The following is a 19,637-nucleotide window of genomic DNA, read 5'->3' as shown; positions in this document are numbered from 1 at the left end:
CGCGTACTAAAGGAACAGCAGGATCCTATGGTGCAGCATGGGTATTTAAACTGATTCTAATAGCCTGTGCAAAATAAAGGGGAAATGGACAGCTCTAAAAGCTTGAGCACAGATTTCTTCTTTCTTTGCTGTACTGCCTACTCAGCATTTAATTTCTCCCGGGTTCAGTGCCGGTGCTTTGTGGCAGTGATGTAAAACTGCTTTCACTCTGCTTCATCCTGAGATGCACAAGAACTTTTCTTAAAAGACCTTAAAAAAAAATGAAATGCTGATGGTGACAGTAGGTGACCACTGGTTCCTGCTTTATTTATTCATTAAATGCCAACTTTGGTGCTCAGTGCTCTGCCTCCTGATACCAAATGGTCTAATCCTGTTTGAGCCTGGCACCACGCTTTGAGTTGCTGCTCACCTTGTTTTCCTGAGCTGTGCTGCATCTCTGTTTACAGGACTTCATTTTCCTGTTATGCAGTTGAGAGTGTTGGTTTATTTATTTGTACTTTTAAAGAAATGTGGTTTGCAATCCCTTTTGCCCCAGCTGCCGTCTTAAACAAGAAATGCCTGTGCACATGTGAATGTGTTCCATCTCCTGCGTTACACACAGAACTGTGAGCTCTGCTGAAGTGGCAGAGCACACGCCCTTTGTATGACCAGATTTGAAGGTGGTTGCTCAGTTAGTCACAAGTTGTGAGCAGAGTTATCCTCTCAGGTGCATAGCATGGGCTTTGTCTGGATAAAGGCGAAGCTGTGTTGTTCTCTGAAAGTAATATCAGAGAACGATTTAGAGGATAAACGCAGCAGATAGATTTGTCATTATAATTTGCAGAGTCCTTTTGGACTGAGTTAAAGATTGCTTTCCCTTTTGTGTTTGAGTAGCTTCGGTAAAATCACTAAATTGCATTCATTTTGCCTGTCCCTGTAGTAAATCACCAGCTTATGCACGTTGCTCTTCGTCTCAACCCTTGAGCTCGCAGCACCTGTCCACACAGTTCACTCACTGAACTGTCACCGGCTTTGCACACGTTGGCTTGGGGTCAGCAGTGCGGCATGGCAGCGCTGCTTCTGAGCGCCCGACCGGCTGCGGGGATGCAGCGCTGCTCGAGCTCTGGTGGCAGCGTGCTGCAGAGCGCTGCTCCGTTGGGTATGGCAGCTCCACAGCGTGGCTTTTAGGATGGAAGGGCAAGCTGCGCTAACGGCTGAGCCGCGTGCTGGTGGGAACGGCGCTGGTCTGAGCTCAGGAAAGCTGCAGCGTGAGGGAGCTCCGCCTCGTGTTGTGTGAGCGGGTCTGCTTGGGTGGTACCCTTTAAAAAGGAACACTTAAAAAAGGGGAGAGATAATAGTGATAAAAGGCAAGGCTCGGGAAGTTCTGTTTGAGACTTGGATGTCCTGACCTGCTGTTGCGCCTCTGACATCCAGCCCTGAACGCCCCAGCACCCCGTGCATGATGTGCACGTGGTTTAGGAACCCTTAAAGCACTCCTTGAGGCTGGGGGGAGGTGAGGCTGCTTGGGTTCTTTGTCTCACTCTATAGTCCTGTAATGACACGGAAGTGGTGCGAGAGGGATTCAAAATAAGCAGAAATTGGAGGGGTGATGGTGGGAAGAGGATCGAAGAGTCCACACAGACACTGGAGTTAGGGGGGAGGGAGCAGTGATTCCCAAGGAAGAATGGTTTCCTTCAGTTGTGAATGCTTATCTTATAGCATCATTGTCGTCTTATGCTGACTTTTTTTTTCCTTTAGTAATGTGTTTTGTTTTTTTTTTTAGCTTTTTCCTGCTCTCTGTTCCTTCTTTAAAATGTTTTTCTTCAGCCCTCAATAGCTGGGCACATGTGGGTACATGTGGAACTGCTGAATTTCAGAGCTTTGTGAGAGGTGTTCGAGCTGTGCTAAGCCATGTGCTCGCTAATGGCAACTTGCCATAGAGCTGGGGGCAGGGACCACCCGATGTCAGCGTCCTTCTCAGTCATCTGTACTGCAGAACTGCAAGAAAGGTGGTAATTACTGTCTTGGTGTGATAGTAAGCTCGCAGATCTGTGTACAGTCTGAATCTGGAGCAATCAACTGCTAAATAACGTGGTAACCTTGGTCAGAATTATCATTGTCACTCATACAAACTCTGCTCATTCTCTTGACTTAAATATCTCAAAATACTGTGTTTGAAAACAAGTTATTAAAGGCAAATAATCTTGCTTCTAATGAGCATAAGCTCGTAATTTACATTTATGAAAGAGTCACTTAGCTACAGTCTGGTGTAGAGTTGTTTTGGTGGGTTTTTTTGCTTGATTCTAATTTACAATGCTCGGCTTAATGCAGAATGAACTAAAATAGTTTAAACGTTTATCTGCTACACTGTGTATACAGTGCAGCCTTCAGGACTGCAGAAACTTTCTCTGGTCATAACAGTGTATTTTGAATGTACAGCGAGAGTGGGAGAGGTTGATGCTGACTGACTGCCCTCACACGACGGGCTGTATTCAGGATGCTGGGAAGGAGGAAATGAAAAATAATGGGGTTATTTAAAAGGTGATGGTGACTCTCTTACGAGCACTTTCATAGTGCTTCCCAAAATCAGGGGGGACTTCATAATATTATAGAGGTGGGGAAAAGTTATTTAATAACTGTAAAGGTTACTGAAGAAAATGTGCCTCTTATGTCCAAGTGTTTGTAAGCATGAATTTACTGCAGTGACATTTCACCATTTGACAATGTCTTTCATACCTTGAGATCTGTTACTACTTGTGTTTTAGTTACTGGGCTTTTTCATTTGGATAGATACTTGGAGGCTGTGGTGAAGGACTGGTGTGAAAGTTCAGGGACTGCCTTCATAGTAACCCTGTATGTGCTAAATAGAGCTGCTGTGGTGAAAGCACTGAAGTGTGCTTTTAATGAAGGTAGCATTTAATGAAGGTAGAATTAACGGTATATTAATGAAAAAAAGAGAAGCTGTGAGGTCCTGTGTTCACAGAAAAAAGTACTGTAGATAGTACTTTACAAATTTGGTTCTTAAGACATTTAGATCATAAAGCCATGTTTTCCAGTAATGTTTTTAAACCAACATATAATGTGTAAAATTGTGCATGCATGCAGACTCTGTGCATGATCTAGTGCTGCACCCTGGCTGAAAGGCAGAGTTCATAATGTGGGAGAATTGAAGTTCTCGAGGGCAGAGTATTCAACCGTCCTCAGCAACACTTAACATTCGCGATTAAAAGTGCAGCTGTGCAATAGTGTGCTACTGTTTTCCCCTCATATTTTACTTGTGGTTGAATGGGATTTTTCTATTTTGTGGAGGGTATTCTTCAGAAAATATTAATTTAAGAAAATGGCGGTGCCGCTTGAAAACCATGAGACTGATTTATTCAGCTTTCTTTTCCTGCACATGGTGACGGTCAGCTAAAAGATGCTGAAGTCAAGCTGCTGCACGGTGGTCAGTTTCTATGCTAGTGAGTTGTGGGAGGGCAAGCAGGAAGGAAGGAAAAAAGATTTAGTGATGGAAGTTCGTAACTCACAGGTTGTACTGCTTCTGTGAGGCTTGTTACGTTATTGTCTGTCATTTATAACCTCTTTAAGGTGTCATGGAATTGCCTTTACTAATTTTTGTTGGTGCTTGGATAGATCAGTGTGCGGACCAGTAAAATGATTACTAAAATGTCAATGTGCAAGTTGATGTCTTGGTTATGTGCCTCAGTTCATACTTTAAAAGTCTGATTTCCAGAAAACCAAGACTTCAGTTGTGTCAGTGAGGTTTGTTACACTGAATCCTTTGAGGTGGAAGATCTTATTTAAAGCAATAATAATTGGAAACGTATGACAAACTGGACATTTCTACTGCTGTAAGCCTGGCGAGATACGAACTCAAGTCTATTCCTGTTAATTCAGTCTTGGGGGGTTTAAAAGCCAACTGTTTTGCCATTGCATTTTAAACGTTTCTTGCTTTGTCTTGAGACTGAAGGGTGGGCAGTAGTAAGGGGGAAATTAATAGGTTTAAAACTTAAACCACCACCAGCAACAAATAAATCCAACTGCAAAAAACCCATCTACATGTAAGTAGGCTGGCAGTTGTTGAAGTGGTTAGTACTTCTTAAATATCCTTCCTGTATCATGGAAATGCTAGTGAGCCTGTCTGCTAGCTGAAGTTTGTATGTCCTCTTACAATAGCTCTTTGGCTCTGACTTTTTTCTTATGCTAGTCATAACTTCAAGAAGCTTGTATGCTAAGAGCTCCAAAAAGTACCATCTACATCTCTCAGACCCTTAGAAAGATCTTCCTTTACTGAGAATTTGTGGAACTGAATGTAAATTTGTCATCTTTATTTCACAGAATAGCCAAAGAGAGGCGCTGGGTAGGTTTTTCTTTAAAATAATAGTAATAATAATAAATCTATGTGTGGGGTGAAATGGTGAGGCTGCAGAGGGGTGTGCACTGCGATGCATCCTTGTGCTCCCTAAACACCTAAAGTCTCTCTCAAGTTAAGCTCTAGAGTATGCAGCATGCCCTCAGGCTGAGAGGCTTAAATCAGGTATTTACTAGCAAAAAAGGTAGCAAATAGTTCCCCTCTTTTTGATGTTCCACAACAGAAGTTATGTGCTGTGTGTGGTAGAGTTAGAGCACCCCTTGCTATTTTATTTCAAGCCTTCTATAACATCGTCCAGTGCAGAAGTGTGTTGGAATGGTTAACGCATAGCATACAGTCACCTTAACCTGAGAATGAATAGCCTTTGTTTCAATTGAAGCTGACCCGAAATTGGCCAAAATGTGTTATGTTTACTTGGAAACTGCGATGTAAGGAATCTGGAAGGCATTTCCAGTATTCTCAGCAAATATAGTCTCGTGGGTGAGCAAATTGGGAAAGTAAAGGGGGAAATCAGGCAGATGGAAGTGCTGTAGAGTCTGTCCAGCAACTGCATCGCAGAGCACAGTGTCTTGTTGGCTTCTCAGTTCCTAAGATTTTGGACCCTCTTTCCCTTTAGAAATGGCTCTGAAGTGTCCTGCTCCATTTCTTTCTACCTCTCTGCATTTTTAATGGGAGCTCAATTCATCAAGATTTTAAAAACTAAATAATTCCTCTTTTCCTTAGAGATCCCTAGTCTGGAGCACGATCTTGTGTTGCATGGATGTTACGCATGAACTTTGGTCTAGATCTGCTCCTGCAGCTGGTGTAAAACTCTGCAATTAGTCCATAATGGGAATGTTGGCTGCTTTATCTAGCAGCCTTGTGGGCACCAGGAAAATAAGGGGATATAGAAGGAGCTTCTGACTCTTTTGGTGGCCAAGAGAAGGGATCAGACAGACAAGAAAAGAGAGGGGGGAAAAATGAAACAAAAAAACATTATGCCCCATTACCAAGGGATTATTAACTTGGTTGGGTTAGGACAGTTTCTAGACAATTTTTCATGTGTCTAAGAAGCACTTCTGCATTTAAACATATTATTTTTAGTCCTCCTTATACATTCTGAGTATTTTTGGTGTTATCCACATCCCAGCTAATTGCAAGTTAGCTGTTGGGATGGGAGAATAAATGACAAGTGACTACAGCCCTAAAATATCCGGTCAACAAAATCAACTCAGTAGTAACATTGTTTGAGGAATATGGACTTCGTGTTCTAAGAAGGAAAGAGGTACTGTCATGTAATCAACAACTCTTTGCATTCTCCCCCCCAAAAAAGCAACAAACACAGATCCAAAGCATAACAACAAAAAACATGCCTTCCATTTCTGCAAAGAGTTTGAAGAAGAGAGTGGGGACTGAAATGTTGGAAGCCACCAAGTGAAGGGGAGGTGAAAGTTGTTTTCCTATCAGGATACTGGTAGTTCCCATTGAAGCAGTGCTTAATTGTTTAATTAAAGAACGAATGTCTTAACAACCTTCAGTCATTAACAACACCTGGAAAAAAACATTTTTAAAATGAAACATTCAGCATTAATATGGTAATGGAAGAATCTTAGAATTTTCTTTTTAAAATGTCTTTATGGACCACTTGTGGGAATCTACAAATAATTAATGTAAGCTTTTAGTCTAATTAGTGGTGTGAGGAGTTGTCAAAATGAAATCTCGAAGTAAATGGTAATAGGTGAAATCTGCCTGCCTTGCCTGCACAAGAGTAAGAACTATCATCAGGCTCATAGTGGTCGATTTACCTGTTCTCTATGACTTAACTCGGATGTGCTAATATAGATCTTCTGGTTGTGCTTCCTGGGTCTCGGTCTCTTCCACACGTTGAGGTGGAGCTACCCCAAAGCTAGAGTGCATGTGGGGTCTGGAGCTGGGCTGGTGTCTCGGAGTGTGAGGCCATGTGGCCTACAGGCTGCACAGGCAGCTCCAGTTGCTCCTGGAGGGGAGCGGTAAGTAAATGCAGTGTTTTACAGGCACTGAGAGGAAATCTGATCATCCATACAGCAGAATCTGTGAAGCAATCCAAAAGGTAGATTTTCATGTTGAGGACATAGATGATACACCACACCAGCACTGCTCTCGTGGTGAGTTGTGTGTAAGATGTGGTGGGACAAGTGTAGCTGAGATCCAACTGTTACGTCCTGTGTGAACCTTGAGAACTGGCTTTTCTGAATTTTATAGGAAATGTTTATTCTGAGTGTAAGTGTAGTGCTTTGAAATCCAGGTGTGGAATTAAATAGCAAGGCAACACAAAGGGAACCATCGCTGCAGTTTGCCTGTGGCTTATCTAAGCTTTGCCTGCTTGACCTACTGAATCAGGTCTGTCACAGGAGCAGAAACATTTCACATACCCCTCAGCATTAAAATAAAGAGAGGTGACTTTTGTTAACAAGTTGGTACCTGAAACCATTCCCCTTTCTTATCCGGGTAAGGCATCAAGAGGAAATTTCTGGTTCACGAGCTGATGGCTTGCTTTGATCAAATACAGCAGTGGTGCCTTTAGTATGCCTTCTAATATACTCTAGAATTTAATTACTTTTAATAGAAGTGATATTGGAATCTCATTTTGTCACTTTACTGAGTGTTTTTTAACAGAAATCAAGTGTGTCTTTTTTAAGCAAGGAGTGTGACTCCTTGCTTTTGCAGGTACCCCAACTACTTGTTAGGACAAACTGGGCTTTTATACAAAATTTCATGAGTATCTTTGTTACACACACAGTTGTATATAAGATAAATCTAAATCTACGTAAATGTAAAACTAACTTAGTTAGACTTAGAAGTTTTCTTGGATTTATAACCAATGGTGGGTGCTTTCAGGAATTAAATGTGAATGAGTTAAAGAGATGGAAAAGGCTGCCTGAAACCAGCTGAGTTTCGCTAAAGCTGCAGCATTTCTTATAGAATGAGTTGTAGTGCCTTGATCTGCTGCACTGCCTATGTCTGCCATGAAGGATGTGATAGAGAGAATCCCCCCATGTCTCCTCCATGTTGTGACTAAAAAACCCTGATTTTTCTTTTTTCTTTCTATTCCTCAGCCACACTGATATGAATTTGAGAGTAAAGGACTTGTTTATTTAGTACTTTTGCACTAGAAGGACATCCAAAGCACTGATTCACCCTGTTGTGGTACAGCAATAGCTGCTTGAAGACAATCTGGGGGAGCAAGCTAATAAACTGTGTGTCACTTCTTGAGGTTTTTTTTTTTTTTTTTCCTGTTTTTGTTCTGATGGTTGCAGAGTAACCCAGGTACCTTCTTTCCTTCCCCCTAAACTGATTTCAGTAACAGCCGATTTCCATTTGGGCATAGGAGTCACTAATCCTGTAACTGCAGGGGAATCACATCCAGGCTTCTAACACCAAAATACTTTTGTCTTTGCGGCTCTCAGTACTGATGGATTGCAGTGCACGCTGCAGCTGTGCCTGTGGAGTGATGTGCCAAGGCTTTTCCTATGTAACTTGTCCTAGAATGGTGCCTACCTAGAGAGTGAGATGGATGAGCACCTGCTTGGTGCCCAGTCCTTGGAGTGGAGAATGTAGACCATTTACTTTCCATCCCATGGGTACTGAATTCAAACAATAGAATGGACTAGCGTCGCTGATGTTCGCTCAGTCTCTTCTCAAACTTGTTTAACTTGCTCCACAGAAATATCTAAAGAGAAGTTCTGTGTTTTGTTTTGTTTTTTTTTAACATTAACAGTGTGTGTAGTTCATCATCTGCTGAATTAAAACTGAGCGTTGTGTGGGGTTACTGCTGAGAATTAAGGAGAAGGTGGCAGCATCTTTGGGGAGGTAGGATGCAGAGATGGGTCTGTGATGAGTGTGGACACAACGACCATGCAGAAATGCAGCTACTTAGGTGCGTGTGCGTGTGCTTCTCTCCAAGCTGGTCAGACTTGAGAGACCCTGTGAGATACCCTTTAGCACAAAAAGTTAGGAACTCTAATTAAAAGTGTGGTATTTTTATATATATATATATATGTGTGTGTGTGTGTGTGTGTGTGTGTGTGTGTATGTTCTGCCTTATAAATGTATCTATTCTGTTCTTACTTTAAAAAAGAACTAAAAATCCTTGAGGGGAGGAAGGGGTCTTTTGTGCACCCAAAGAGGCATAAGGGAACAACCCAGCAGGATTCTGGTAGATGGAAGGGGGAAAAAAGTGTGTGTAGTGGAACAGGGAGAGAAGGAAGGTGAGTCCACATTAATAAATGCTGAAATTGTGGAGTTCCCCTCTACCACTTTCCCTAAGACATGTTTAGTGTTATTTCTGATATGTGGAGGGTTCTCATGGGCTGTGGACGTTGACAAGATGTCCATGGGCCTGTTTTCTGAATTTTCTTACAAGAAATTGCTCTTCCAAAGAGCATTAACAGCATCTTTTGTATGTGGTCCATCTGATGCTACTTTGCTGTCTCAGTCTCTGCATGCGCATATGGCACCAATGTTGCTTTCCTTGTGGAGGAGCAATTTCACCTTGTTTTGTTGCTCTTAGTGTTTGAGGTGCACATCTCTCCCAAAGCAAAGACTGCGTGTCCTGAGCACTCGCAGAATAGATGTGTTAGCATGTCTGCAGTCACCAGCAGTGGGCTGGAGTAATGAGCCACTTACCTACGTAGTCACTGGAAAGAGAATCAGAGTATTTGCAATTGGTTTGGTTTTTCCAAATAATAGTTATGGACAACTCAGAGAAGTCTGTTTTCATCAACAGTAAAACATTTGGTGTGCCAAATTCATGTGTTGCAAGCTATGGATAGCATGTGGAGGCTTTGAAAGCTACGGAGCAGAAGCACAATTTGCCAAGGCTTTTCAGCTGATGGCTACTTACACTGCCAAGTTAGGATGGATGAATAAATTGAGAAGCCTACTTATAGTAGAAAAGGAGCACACACCAGGTGTACGACTTGTCACCTGGATGAAATAGGCTGGCAATATCTTGAAGAACTTTTAGGAAAGGTGGCATTTTTTCCTTTTCCCTGTAGGGGCTGATAGTAACTGAGAGAAACCTCAAATCTCACGAGAGAGAAATCTCCTGCCTTTTTATCCTGCCTTTTTACCTGGTGCTGTTGCATGTTACTCCCCTATGGTCTGCATAAGGCTTTGTTTGTTTTCCCCTTTTGCTTGTTGCAGTAGAGCAACAATGTGGAAAAAAAAAAAACAACAACTCTTTTTAACTTTTCACACGCATCAAAAACCAGCAACCTTAAAGCTTGTGAATTGGGTACGGAGCTAAAATTGCTTGTGGTGCAGGCAGGCGTCAGATTATGGTGTAAATAGCGTCAGACGGAGTGGTTTGTGTGGCATCTCTCACGTTTTGAAGTGACCTTTCAGTTCTGTACAATAGGTGTCTCACTATTGCCACAAATCGAGGTGCACAGTGGGACTGTCCCTGTTCTGTACGCAGCTCTTCATTCCCTTCTGCTCTTTTTGAATGTAGTGGAGGAAGGTGTAATTGAGAGGTGTGTTTCTTCTGTGTCATTCATCCCTTCCAGGATACTGAAGTTATTTCTGTGCTCTGAGAGTTCTAACTTGCACTATACCCCTCTATCCTTCAAAGCTGTGCGGGAAGAGAGAAAGCACCAAAAACTTGTGTTGTGTCCTTTTTGTTAAGGGGGTGTAGAAGCTTCTGCTCGTGCTTTTGGTCCATTTGGGTGCCAGGTGGTCCAGCAGATGTGCAGCTTTTCTTGTGAAGAGAAATGTGGGGTGTAGAGGACTGGTGCGCATGTTTCCGGACTGGATGCTCCCCTTCTCCCCACTGTTGGCTATGGGGAGGCGATGGGGCATGGTTCTCCCAGCACACAGCTGGGGCCATGTGTTCCCAGGCCCCTCTGCGAGTGGCACCGCTGGCTGCGAAACCCTCATGAATTTTAATTTGGGTCTAGGAGGGCGAGAGACTGATGGCACGACACAATTGGAAAGGCAGTGAATAGCGTATTGACTGCCAATGATGTGGTTTGGGATTTTTCAGCGTTACGATTTCCCAGTATTTATAATATTGAATGAGTGTCCCCTTCTTTGTTCCGCTTCAGGAGCGAGCGTTCAGTTTCCAAGTTGCTGTGTAAGACTACCGTGATGTTTCAGAGCAGCATTGCTAATCCACTGCCGTTTTGTAGCAGTTTCTCTGGCTGAGATTACAGCTGAGAGAAGTTTTTGCAGGCACCGAGGAGCTTTTCCCCCTCTGTTACAGCAACGCAGCACCCGACTCTGCTTTATTGGAAGTGACAGCTTAAAAGGGGTTATGTGATCCGGCTTTTTGCTCAACCGTTTCTTTGCCGATATACGTGATCGTGATCAAACACAGCAGCGGGCTCTTTGCTGAGGGGGACCGACGGCAGCACGAGGTGCTGCCCGGCCGATCTGCCTCCTGTGTGGAGAAAGCACGATGCTCGGGTGCACTTCTTGAGGTAAAACTAGGCGGACGGAGCGCTCCGAGCCGAGCAGCTTTGTGTGCGGGGAGCGCGAGCTGCGCCCGGAGCACAGCCTGTTGGGAGGAGCATTTCCCGACGAGAAAAAAACAACACATTCGTTGCGGGGCCGCGGGTGGGTGGTGGTGCCGAGGAGAACCGAGGCTCTGAGTTTTATTGCCGGACGGGGCCATCTCTGAAACTTGTTTTGTCGCAAGACTTCGTGAGATTAACCAACTCCCGCCCTAAAAGGGTCCCTAAGACGCGCCGGGTTTCTCAGTGAGAGGTCAGCACCGAGCGGTTAAAGCGCTGGGGACAAGTCTGTGTCGGAGCACGGGACCGGCATTGAGTCGCTGCGGTGACCGCGGCCCCGGGCGCGTTCCCCGGGCTGCCCCGCGGCGCTGCCCTACCTGAGCCCCGCCGCTCGCGCATTCCTGCGAGTCCCCAGGGGCTGGTGGCATCTCTGGCATTTGTTTGTTCTCTCGCTTTGGGGGAAGGGAGGAGACAAAGGAGTTGGCTGTGAAGGCCGCCAGCACGCTGCTGCCCGGCTCGGCGGGAGCACTTCAAAGTGCGGGTTCTCTTTACTTGATCTGTGGAAATGATATAAATTTGGGCTGGAAATACAATTAAATCGTTCTTTTACTTCCCGCCCTCTAACCAGAGATGAAGAATGTCAGGCATAAGTGTTAACATACAGTCCCTCGTTAGGCCAACAAAGAGCGTGGTATTGGAGCAGATGCGTTGATTCAAGTTTATAGCCTTTGTCTCAGGAGGCAGAAATTTACTGAAGGACCGTTTGGGTGAATTAAAATAAAATCTGAAGTGAAGGGGAACCTGTTATGAATACTCAGCATTATTGTACCCATTCAAAATGGAGGGTTTTGTATAGTGAAGGTCTTAAAGCTGAAACAGAAATAGTCTTCAAGAGAAGTGAGCACTTTGTTAAAACCCAGCAGCCGCCCAGCAAATAACAAGTGGTACTGTAAGAGTTCTTTGGACACACAATGGTTTTGACCTGATGTTTGATATTTGCTTTTGCTCCTCCTAATAGAAAATGGCCAAATGTGAATGCTGCTGTGTGTAGATTGCCTTCTAACAGTGTTTATTTCTGTTTTTTTTTTTTTTTTAACTGTTCTTTAATTAATTTGCAGGAGTCGGAAACTTCAGATCAGAAACATCCCACCTCACTTGCAATGGGAGGTAGGAAATTACTTTAAAATTAAGACGTCCATTTTAAAATCTGCTTCTGTTTCTCTCATCATCCCCAAGACTCTTCCCCTTCCCCCACCTTTCATTGCTGTGCACACACCACCCATTCTTTTCTGGGGAGAAATCCTTTGGAAGAGGGAACAATAGAGCCTTCTAAGCAATTCAGATAACTGCCTTCATTTCTGTGCTCCGAGTTAACCATAAAAAATGTTGAAATGGATTCTTTGGTGAATGCTGACTTCCTGATGCAGTCACTCTTTGACTGAAAGCTTGTCCATTTCGGACCTCATTGGTGTGTGTGTGTTCGGTAATCCTGGTGCACCTTCACATTTAAATACTTGGCCAAAATCTTTACAAAAGGAGAACATTCGTACAAATCACTTTTCTTCTTTAATATTTTTTCCTTCTTTTTCTCCTTTGCAAGTGGGTGTGGCTTTATAGCAAATTGCTCATAGTATCATAGTTATTGCCTCTCACAACTATATTAAGAACTTACTGTTAATACTCTACAAGCATTGTTCTTGTTGGCGTGAGAACAGATCCGTTTTCTTTGCTGTTTTTCTCACCTTGTGAGTGTTTAAAACTTTGTTTTCACTTCTTTTAGTGGTAAGTCATTCTTTTGCATGAGGGAATTTAGGAGGAGGGATAGAGGAGTAGTGCTGGTAGTGTTATTCAGAGCAGTGTTGGTCTGTTCTTAGGTCTGTGTGCCTCACCTTGCTTTGTCTTCTGCTACTTCATTTGCATCATTCCCTAGCTTAGGAGGAAGATGGAGGCATGACTTGCACAGTCCAAGCTGCTAGCCACAGGGTTTCTGTGGGGAACTGACAAACACCAACTCTCACTGGTGTGTGCTGTCAGTACAGGCTGACTGAAAGGACTGAGTGTCAGCGCAGGAGCATATGAATCAGGCTGGGAATAAACATTCATGTAAGCACTGAAGCACAGATATCAAAAGGCATTCACCTTCTCATTAGTTCTAGTGCACATCTAGCTGTTACTGCTTGTAGGTAGCAGGTTTCTACTTTGGTTTCCATCTGCTTCCTGATTTACAAATTATTTCCCTTCCCTTCTCTATTGCTACTGAAAGGGTGGTCCCTCAGCCCCACAGTTTCAAAACACCGTGTCTTCCTAAAGTTACACAGCAAGACTTAAAATGATTGGTAAGGACACCCCCTGGGTGTCCTGCAGCTGCTCCTACAGACTGTGTCTGTTTGAGGGATCGAGTCCTGTGGTAACTTGTACAGTGTTCTGGTGTTCCCTCACAGCATCACGGCTGCTCACAAAATGTTTTTGGTTTCTTTTTTCCCCCTACAAACTTCCTGCCAGTTTTTCTTTGTAAATGCAGTGTTTCTGTCACTTCTGTACTAAGCAGGTAAGTTTATAGGTTCTCAAAGAAGTGCTGCTGGCAAAATATGGCAACTGGTGTCCAAATTCAACAGTTATATCAAGATTTCTTTGAGTTCTGTTGTCTTCTGGTTCTGAAGAACTTTGACAGAACTTCCATTTAACATAATAAGAAAGCTTTGCATAATGGCTACTAAAACCAATTCTTTTTTGAAGTCAGTTAGTTAGTAGGGAGAGTAAGTTTGTATGCACAATGCGTACAGAGAGGAGGTTAGGTTGGAGTAATGTTCTTGCATGATGTTTTCTGAGAGTGGTGCGTGTGCAGCAGCCGGAGCAATTTTACTTATTAAATTGTTTCTTATAGTCCCTCTGAGCCAATTGACTTACTTCATCACTCTTTTGCTAATTGCTGGAATGAGGACTGACTTCTAATGGGTGTGAAGTTCTTAAGATCAAACCAGGAAAAAACAATGAAAGAGACTTCTGGGTTAGTTCAGACTAGTAGCCCTCTTTCAATAGCAAAACACAGAACACTTACGATGCTGTGACACCTTTCTTTTTATGGTGGTAGGGAGATCTGAAAAGGAACGAGGAAAGTTTAATGTTCTTGAGATTTATTTTTTCTAGAGTATTGTTGTTATATGGTTACCTTGTCATGGTGTGCAGAAGACACAGAAGCTTCTTAAGCTCTGAAATAATTGTAATTTTTGCTCTTTATAGAAGATGGGTATTTTACAGAAACCTACAACTGTGCCCCTAACAAGCAGTATGCACGTCTCTGACTTGATGGCTCACGACTCTCCTTGTAGCCCATGTTACACAGAGGCATCCCTGGGTCACGGGCCACCATCTCTGGGCCGCCATGTAGGTCTGCAACTCCACAGACAGGCTCCTTGGTGTATGTGAAAAATGGCCCACCAAATCTCTGATAAGGAGAGAATCCCTACTGTTGTGAAGCACAGCTTGCTCAGGTCAGAGGAGCAGGTCAGCATTAAGAAAACCTTGACTTTGCTTTTGAAGTAAGTGATTATTCTGAGGGCTTAGGAAAGGTGTGGTATGTTTGACCCATAAAACTATTCCAAATGGACTGGGAAATAGTGTGTGCAAATGGTCAGAGGGTGACAAGCATTTATTAATAAGACTTTATTAAAAAGGTGCCCCAATTCGTACTTTTATTCTTCATTTTTCTAGATGTCTTTTCAGAGAAAGAGGGACCTGCTCATTTCCTCCTTTACATAGGTAGAACAGGTTCCTGAAATAAATACTGACTTGACAGGCAGCCGTAGCAGTTGGATTTCTGTTTGTTTCCTCTGTGTTTGCTGTGTACTTATCAACCATCGCGTAAGTAAAACAGGTAAAATAAACACTTTTAGACCATTTTAATGGCAAAGCAGATGAAGAAAGGCAGGTAATGACCTGCTGTAGTCTGCTGAGTTGCTATTCTGAAACAAGGTTTCACCCTGAAAATCATGCTCTTAAAGTGCAACTATAAAAGATAATATTCCGTCCTACTTTCAAGGTTAAGTTTGCACAAAACTTGTCTGTTCATTCGTTTGAACTTCAGAAGAGGATTTTTTGCAGAGGCCTGCAGGTTGCAGGGGATTGAGTATGCTTGCACTCCATGTCCAACTGGGAGAGATACTGGAGGTGGAGAGGAGGGCAGCATCTCTGCCTGAAATAAGAATATGTAGTTCTGACCACAGACTGAGATGGGGAGCTGAACTGATGGGTTCTTACCTGGGAGCATGCTTTCTGCTCGTCCAGGAGGTCATGTGCAGTTTCCCCTTTCCTTGCTGGAATGCTTGGGTTTGAGAACTCTGAACGTGTGTGTTTACTAATAAGATCGTGCTTTTAGAGTGGATCTTCTGCCTATTCCTCTGCTTGCATATGATGTGCATATAGAGGTGGTTCTACCAGTCTTGTAATTTGGAGACCATGTGCATCAACAGATTTTATTTTTTTAAATAAAGTACTTCTGCTTGTTATCAAGATTGTTTGGAGAAGCGAAGCCACAGTTAGTGCACCCTTTTCAGTGGCAGTGGGTGGGTACGTGTGTATTTTTTCCCCTTTTCTCTCCTTCTTCAAATATGAAGTCCAGATTTGATGCTAAGAAGCATGCCAAGAGGTGGGTTTGCCGTACTGCTTCTTCCATCTTGCTTCTTTCTCGTAGGAAACAGCTCTCTGGATTTATGGTCTCTGCAGAAAAGTGGAGATCTTTATTACCTGCTCTGGAATTACAGCCTCTTCCACAATAACGTGCAGTTTTGATTCCTAATTTTATAACCTCAGGTTCTCTTTCTAAGCCTGTAAGCATTCAGCGCTGGTGGTGTATTTGCAGGATAAAATGACAAGCCCTCCAGAAGGGATGTCTAGGTGTGGTGATCTGTGATTTAAAGTGGAAGTATCCAGGCTCAGTTCCTGATTAAACATGATAAGGATCCAAATATAGGGTTCTTTTCCTGAGAAGGAACAGTTAGGTGATTTATTCCCCCTCCCCCATCTTAAAGCATTTTATAGCTAGCTTCTTTGATGTATAAGATGCTTCAAGAAATTTGCTTTCCAAATATTTTTTCCATGTTTAGTGAATAGCTAAAGAACAGATTTTCAGAACACAGATGGTGCCAGAAACAGCACTTGCTGGCTCAGCAGGAAGGTAGCTGTTGAAGAGTTCTCACTTAACTTCTGCAGGCTTATTCCCTTATCAGTTTGTTTGGAGCAGATAAACAGATACAGTGTTGATGAACTCTGTAATAAAAAAGGTAGAGTAAAAGCCCGTCTCATGGAGTGTGAACCTGTTGAGTGTGCAGAGAAGCAAAGAAACCTTGTGAATGTGAGTTTCTAGCTTTGCTGTGAGGTCCGAGTTAGCTCCTCCAAAGGCAGAGGGATGTTACTAATCAGGTTTTGCTTTCCCTCACTTTTCTGTGGGAATGAAGAAGTCTCATAGTTACACTGAGACTTGATGCTTTGGATTCTCTGTGTTGGGAAAAAGGATTTGTGGATCAGAGTTGCAATGTAGCTACACTTTCTGCATTGAGATCTGTCAGTGCAAGAAGAGTGGAGATGGCTCAAACCCATCTGCACGTATTGTAAGACAGTTTTCATTTGCTTTAAATAAAGTGAGACTATGATTGTGAGTACAAGTTAGTAAATCTTACCTTGCACGTAATAACTTGTCCAGAGGATCTTACTAGCTTCTGTTATTACTTGGATTAAAACAGATGAGATGTGTGAGGTTTTTCTTCTGACTGTATTTTTGGCGTATCCGGTTTTGTTTTTGGATTGGTTTTATTCTGTTATAGCAGTGCAGTGTGAAAGCTGCTTTTGCTGAATGGTAGCTGCTCGTGATGCAACTTAATCTACAATATCAAAGATATGGAGAAGGGACGGGTGGGAAACCTTGGTATTTTAAGAAAAACATGGAAACATTGCATTTAAGAATGAATTGGGATTCTGCAAATCAAGTTGTAAAGGGAAAATGCTGTGCTTTAATAGAAAGAATTCTAGAAGAAAGAAACATCAGTACATTCGATTCTTAAAGCATATTGAAATATGAGCTTTCACCTCAAAGCATCTCCAAGAATTCTAACTTAATGTTATGCCGTAAAAATAATATACAGCTATAAAAATGCTAGTAGAATGCTAAGCATGCACAAATTATTTCTATCCGCTGTTGCTGTCTATGTGTAGGGATCTTTGTACCATGCTGAGGAGGAAACAGAAGACATCAGGCTCTAAGCTGTGCGGTTGTTGCCAGGTGCTACTAGCCCCACCCTGCAGGAGCATGGAGAGGAGAGTGCATTACTTTGTTCTATGCAGCGCTTTAATATATTTGGTGATTTGTAATGTGCAGAGAGGGGAAAGGAGAGAATTGAAGCTCTATGAGCATCTCCTCAGCATTTGTGTTTCAGGGTGTTCTCATGACTCTTCTGGAAATCCCTCATGGGGCTTCTCCAGACTAGTTTCTGTAGTTTAAGATCACTTTTGAGTTCTTGCCTTGTCCTTCATTACGTCTGCGTTCTATTTTAGCCTTGTGATGTTCTTCAAAGTAATAAACGTAAACCCAACTAAATATTAGATGTTGTTATCCTTACCAAACCTCATGAAACAGAACTTTTTATTTTGATGGTATTACAATGACTGGTGATGACTACTGTGTGATTATAAAGTTAACATCTCACCTCCAGTTGTAGTATTTAACTCATGAGTCTGTTGTGGAGAGGCAGCTGTGTGGGAAGATCTATGGCATGTCCCATGCACGCAGATTTCATATAACAGAATCATCCATTAGATGATGTTGATTGTCATGTTGGTCCTCACCTAAATGCTTTTCCTGTTTGCACTGCACTGTTATCTAAAATGATGGGGATGTGCTATCCACCTTCTTACCTACTTCTTGTTGCTGTCTTTTTGTGAGCACCTCTGGCTGGTCTTGCATCTATACTTGGAGAGCACAGGGGATTTGTTCTTCTGTCAAAAGGAAAAGGTGGTCCTCCTTACTTTCTGATCTGAGCAGGGCCCCATATTTTGCATAGACTATTTGTGCAGATTTCCCATCCTCCAGCTGGTCACAGCAGCAGGTGAAGCAACCTGATATAGGGAAGTGACCACCTCTGTGGCGGACCACCCAGTTTTGCACTTGAGACAACATACTGGCTTATGCTGGGGGATTTTAATTGCCTGGCTTAATTATAGGGGGCGATATTTGCTGTTATATGTGAGGTAATAAACACCTTTTGCAGGTGTTTAAAATGCAGGGTGTGGGAGTGAAGGTCTCTGGGTAAACATATGATATGTTTTTAAGTGTAGTTCTCACTTGAAGTGATTTATTCATACAAGTGTTGGCTGGAGCGGAGCTGATAATCGGTTTGCAGTTGTAAACAAGGGGGAAGATAAAATGAGGAAAATATTGTTAGAAGTTGGACTCCAAATTTCTACTCAAAATACTCAACTCTCATTTTTTTTTATTGAAGTAAAAAAAAATATAAATCAGGAATTTATTAGAAGTAGTTGATGCCGACGCTTCTGTCAAACATCTGCCTCCATTTTAGAGCTAACTTTCCTGATGCCCCCCTCCCTGGATATACTATGGTGTGACATATATATGTGCACGTATATATTTACCATCTAGGGTTAGAAAAATAGTACTACATTAATTAATGTTACATTTTTTTTTTCCCGACTCTTATTTCAGATGCACAAGTAAGATATGGAGAAGTTCCAAGTGAGCTTAGGGCACAGGAAAATGTAAAGGTTGTCTTCCAATGACGAGAGCTAGAAATACCGTCAATATTCCATTTCCAAGAAACTGCAGTTCCTACCAGCTCAGAGCTGGTCTGATGAATGCAGTTTAGATGCGTTCTTCCTCCTGGGTGGTAACTTGAAGGTACAGCAAGTGGAGGAGTTTGGAGCTTGTGCTATAGGGTGTATGGTGTCAGGTAGATGCCTGATCTCATCTGGTAGAGGTAGAATCTTTGGCTGAGCAACTTACGAAGAAGATGCTGAAGTTCCACAGCTCTTTCACTCAGAACATACAGCAAGTCTGAGTAACTGCTGGTTTCTTTGCCTACTGTGAGTAGTAAGCTGCAGTGACTTGCTGTTGCTTAACACTGTGGAAGGAGGGGGGGCAAGGAGAAGAGGGCAGCGACTGTTTGGGTCTGAGACGTAATCTGTTGTCTCATCTGAGCTGTGTAGCTTTGTGAATCAGCGAGCTGCTGAGATTTCCACATTGAACTATGAGCTGGCTTTGTCAGTGGTGGGCTTAAATGTCAAAGTACAGAAAAGTGGTGAGCTGTGAGTTTGAAATGTGGCTGTTTAACTTAAGGCGGTCAGCAGCTTTGTCTTTGTACACCCATAAATGCAGTCTGTCTACATTTTCTTCCAGTGTTCAGTTGGAGAAATAGCTAAGGGTTAAATCGCTGTTTCAGTGTACCTGCTTGATCAGTGCTATGTTTGATCCAACCTTTCTTTCCTGCTCCAGATTTACTCCATTGTTCTGTGTCTGAAGAAGAATTGTTTTCATGGTGAGTTTTTGATCTTCTAGGATACAGGAAGGCATAACCAGTGGTCCCTTAACTTCTAAGAATGATTCCAACAACTAAAACAATTGGCGTGTAAGAATTCTGGCATTGTCTATCACCATGGGGTTACTCACTGATGTTAGAATAACGTACTGCTCACAGTCCTGGAATAATAAGATTACTTGTGTCGATGGGGTGGTTTTTTGACCTGTATTCTGTTATGTTGAGTATATGGATCCAGCAGTCTCTCCAAAAGCCTAAAAAGATGCAGAAATCTTG

General features: G+C 42.7%; 1 protein-coding gene across 2 annotated transcripts in view; it reads left to right on the top strand.

Moving 5' to 3' along the window:
- Nucleotides 1–19,637, top strand: part of IGF2BP3 (insulin like growth factor 2 mRNA binding protein 3) — a 102,508-nt gene that overhangs the window by 9,499 nt on the left and 73,372 nt on the right. For both annotated transcript variants that reach the window (XM_072328877.1, XM_072328878.1), the window contains exon 4: nt 11,940–11,988. In XM_072328877.1, the coding sequence (XP_072184978.1) occupies nt 11,940–11,988 (49 nt within the window). The remainder of the gene's footprint in view (nt 1–11,939; nt 11,989–19,637) is intronic.

This window comes from Excalfactoria chinensis, chromosome 2 (assembly GCF_039878825.1).
Source record: "Excalfactoria chinensis isolate bCotChi1 chromosome 2, bCotChi1.hap2, whole genome shotgun sequence".
NCBI lineage: Eukaryota > Metazoa > Chordata > Aves > Galliformes > Phasianidae > Excalfactoria > Excalfactoria chinensis.
This window is presented reverse-complemented; position numbering and strand designations above follow the sequence as displayed.